The sequence below is a fragment of the Taurulus bubalis genome (genome assembly GCF_910589615.1).
Source record: "Taurulus bubalis genome assembly, chromosome: 11".
NCBI classification, from domain to species: Eukaryota; Metazoa; Chordata; class Actinopteri; order Perciformes; family Cottidae; genus Taurulus; species Taurulus bubalis.
Genome location: NC_136599.1, coordinates 4,193,317 through 4,197,373, shown reverse-complemented (window position 1 = coordinate 4,197,373; position 4,057 = coordinate 4,193,317). Strand labels below are relative to the sequence as shown.

General features: G+C 39.3%; 1 protein-coding gene across 1 annotated transcript; it reads right to left on the bottom strand.

The window, feature by feature from the left end:
- Positions 1-796: 796 nt before the first annotated feature.
- LOC306743268 (glucose-induced degradation protein 8-B homolog) lies at positions 797-3,186 on the bottom strand. Its single transcript, XM_079225773.1, has 5 exons — positions 3,095-3,186; positions 2,651-2,780; positions 2,357-2,553; positions 2,053-2,250; positions 797-1,832 (listed from the first exon to the last, which is right to left on the bottom strand). Exons 2-5 carry the CDS (start codon positions 2,766-2,768, stop codon positions 1,659-1,661), a joined length of 687 nt encoding a protein of 228 aa, XP_079081899.1. The 5' UTR covers positions 2,769-2,780; positions 3,095-3,186; the 3' UTR covers positions 797-1,658.
- Between the last annotated feature and the right edge of the window lie 871 nt (positions 3,187-4,057).

Here is a 4,057-nt window from a genome sequence, read left to right as displayed (position 1 = left end):
TGGTTGAGTTTGCTGTCGTTACGTAATACTCTGCATTCTGCACAACTTTTAGAGCTGCTCTCACATCCTCTGGGTGGGAGAGTGTGTGTGTGTGTGTGTGTGCGTGTATATATATATATATATATATATATATATATATATATATATATATATATATATATATAGTAATGTCACTTATTACTTTTTGATGTTAAAGTAAAAGTACTAATTTACAGTGTTTGAATCGAAGAAGTACTCGCATCCTTAATTTAAAGGTTATGCATTTAATTCACAGTGGCTAGTACTCAGGTATTTTAGTAAAAGCTGCACAAACAATGGTATACAATGATATACTTTGTACTTTTTCATGTTAAATTGATAGTACTAATTTACAGCGGTCGAATAGAGGAAGTGTTTACATCCTTAAGTTAAAGTAGCAACACAAGGATACATACTCCATCATATGTAATGTATTTAATACAAAGTGGCTGGAGAAGTACTCAGATATATTTTTAGTAAAAGTTGCACCGAAGTAAAAGTGTTATAAAGCATCACACAAAGTGCTCACTTTGCAAAATGTCCCATTTATGGTAGCAGCATAAAGATAAATACACAGTGGTGGAAGAAGTGTTTGACTAAAAGTTGCACAAAAAGTAAATATTGTACTTGGAAAGTTTTAGTTTATATATATATACATATATATATATATATATAGTATATGTGTGTACTTCATAATTGTGTCATACTTCACTTTCTTTTATGAGTTCCAGAATAAAAACACTCCAAGGCTTAAAGTCCTTCATGACTCACGTAGTTTAAAATGTCACTTTTATTGCAAAACAATATCCCAGCAAAAAAAAAAAAGCACATCAAATTGAGCAAAAGAGCTACTTATTCCATACGTGTCAATAACCCATCTGTAAAAGTGTCTCCATGTCTGTGGACATAGATTCAGCCATTCACATCTTTTAATACCATGTGTGATATTTGATAACGTATGAAACTGAGGCGGCCTCTAAGCGTTTTATTTGTTTTAAGCATTGCAGGAATCTTGCCTTGTCCCACTTGATAATATTTACTGTGACTTTTCTCTTTCTTCCTGTTTATGTTTACGTCTTCTTATAATGTCTCAAGCAACAATGCGGCACGTATCTTAAGCTGAACTCAACTTTCAAGGTCACAGTAGTTTGAAAGATCTCAAGTATCTTGACAGAGAGTACTAGCTAAAAAGCTACTAGCTGAAATGTGTATGTTTGGATGTACGGTAAAAGTTTGTGTATTTGAGGAAGTGCACACCGAGCTAGCCATTTTCCCTGAACATCAAACTGGTCGCACGCAGAAAGTGACAGCCTAATTTAGGCTTTATTCACACCCTCCGATGCCAACAACTTTCCCTGCCAACCGACAGAAAAAAGAAAAAAAAAACTATTGGAACTGAAATATACTAATTTTACATAAACAAATATGTAAATTATAATACCAAGTCAAGAATGGTCTGTGTGTTACTTAAGTGTGAGAAGTCATTTTAAAATGCCATCGATCCAGTTTGCACATTCTAAGTTATTAAAGTATCAAAAAGCAACCCTTACAAAAAAAGAAAAGGTTGTACTCTGTACGAGTCACTTTGTCGGGGTATAAATAGATAAAGGAAATGTGTCCATTTTGTTATAGTTATGTTATTATTTGGGGTCTTCGATGGTTCCCTTGCTGAGGTCTGTCATTTTGGGATACTTCACTTTCTTCTGGTCAAGTTCATTTTGAGCCCACAGCAGCAGCTTCAGGAGCTTGGCCAGCTTGGGTGTCGACTCCCTGTTTTCATAGTCCAGCACGCACTGATTCACTTCGCTCCAAACCTGAGGGACGCAGACACAGACGGGTTGTTATCGCTTTGTATACTTTCAGTGGATTGCAGGCAGACAAATCAAGGAATTCAAATATGAAAATTGGGTACGAAAAATGCGGATGACATGGAAAACCTTGTTAGTGCCGTGTTTGATAACCATGAATTGCAGGTAGCAGTTCAAACTGATTCCATAAAGTCAGATGACCTTTACTAATATGCTCCACGGGTACCTTTTGCCTCTGCATCATATTGAGCAGATCTCCAAAAGGTGAGTCCTCCGGGTTGTCGAACGCCAGCAGCGCCAGCGTCCTCTCCATCTCCGTCAGACATTCCCGGCTCTCCTCCCCCTGCTCTGCTAACTGCGACTGGGCAAACTCCAGGGCGGCTTCGGTCTCCCTCAAGCGGATCAGCTCGATCAGATGCTGCTGCTGCAAACGGCAACAACGACAAAAAGGAGTAAAACTAACAGAAGTACAAGTAGAAATGATAGTGCAAAACCTAGATGTCTGCAAATAAGATTGTGTGTCATTTTACCTGTAGGTGGAAGTAGAGGTAACGGTTGGTATCCAGCAGTTCTGGGTGCAGACTGTTGATCAGTGCAATGGCGTCCTGGATCTGTCCCTTCAGGATCATCTCTCTGATCTTAATCCTCTCATCTAGGGAGTCCAGGTCGACACTGGGCTCGATTCCAGACTCCATCCTGAACTTCTCCGCCGCCTCCTTGAAGCCCTCTGTTGAAAAGAAAAACCACACTTACACATTCAAGCACATTTTGAGTAGTAATACATTAAAAACAAATTAAAAAAACTACAATAAACGGTACTTCACCTGTGACCAAGTAGTTCATAATGAGCCTGTTCATATCCGCTCTCTGTATATGGACATTGTTGAGTTTATCCATCCACTCCTCCCTCGTTATGTCCTCCGGCTTCTCCGCATAACTCATTGTGATAGTGTCCTTGAAAGGAGGAAATGGAACAAGGTTAACTCGTGCGCGGACAAGAAAGCATTTCAGCTACGTAATAAAACGTGGCGACGGGTTTTGGGGGAAACTAGCCGCTCGGTCTGACAACAGTTGAGGCCTTCGGTGAAAAACACAACATTGAAGCCTGACTTTTCGTCAACGAATCAAAACAAAGACAACGAGCCCCGTTTTCGGCGCGTTTATATCGAACACACGCACCCGGAAATAGTGCTATTCTGGTTTATTGTCTTCCATCGCCGTGTGTATATAGTTTTAAACAAGTATCATGATCGTACGAGTCACAATACCTGGAGTTTGTTGACGCTACTTCCCAGCAGCAGCTGGCTAGCTAGCGAAGAAGAGTCTGTTATTCTTCTTCTGCGGCGGCGGCTGCTTCCTCTTGTCCATTTCCGGTCAACTGCTCACTGTTGCCCCCTGCAGGACGTCAACAGCACCGCAGGCTGGGCATAACGTGTTTTAAAATCTGCAATTAGGAATTCATGTTGATCTTACTAGTCGGCTAAACGTTTTTGAGAAAATCTATAAACATTCAGTGAGTGTTTTATTTTTATTTTTTTACATCAGATAGGAATTAATTCAGTTTAATAACTACAACTACAGCAGAACTATCAGCTAGAAGGAAAGCGACCTCTCCTGGTGTAAGCTTGCAATAGACTAACCCGCCTCCACACATCAGAGTAAGTGATGCTACTAGTGATAGTGCCCTTTTCTTTTTATTTTATTTATTTTTTTTAACTACACGGATGGAAATTACATTTTCTATTGCAAATTGGCAAATAACACAAACCGTTTTATCATAAAGTCTATAATAATATTATTGATGATAATAAAGACATTATAAATACATTTGTTGATCTAGCCCTCAACTTGTTTCCCCATTACTATACTATATAATAACCAGGCCTGTGTGTACTGGTTTCTTTCATGCACCTCGGTTTACCTGACGGACACCACGAAGCCCCGCCTCCCTCACGTGGCTGCCTTGTTTACTGTTGCTACGGAAACGACGACGTCAACTTTAACTTCAGTCCCAGAAGTCCGTTCACAGGCTGAATAATAATAACCTATTAACCAGCTACTCAAAGACATTGAATGAACGAGCAGGTAGACCGATAAATAGCCTAATAATAATTTAACTGAAATGTAACTGAAACTTTTTGGCTACAGATGCAACATTATGTCACATTACAAGTGTCAAAATGCAAGTTATTTTTGTATACATTTACTTTCCAGGGGCGGGTTTTCCAGAG

What these genes read in the sequence shown, in the direction of transcription:
- LOC306743268 (XM_079225773.1), bottom strand. Translation starts at nt 2,768, where the DNA reads ATGAGTTATGCGGAGAAGCCGGAGGACATAACGAGGGAGGAGTGGATG. An exon ending in ACCTCTACTTCCACCTACAG is followed by an intron (nt 2,251 to 2,356) that starts GTAAAATGACAC and finishes TGCCGTTTGCAG; the next exon opens with CAGCAGCATCTGATCGAGCT. An exon ending in ATATGATGCAGAGGCAAAAG is followed by an intron (nt 1,833 to 2,052) that starts GTACCCGTGGAG and finishes TGCGTCCCTCAG; the next exon opens with GTTTGGAGCGAAGTGAATCA.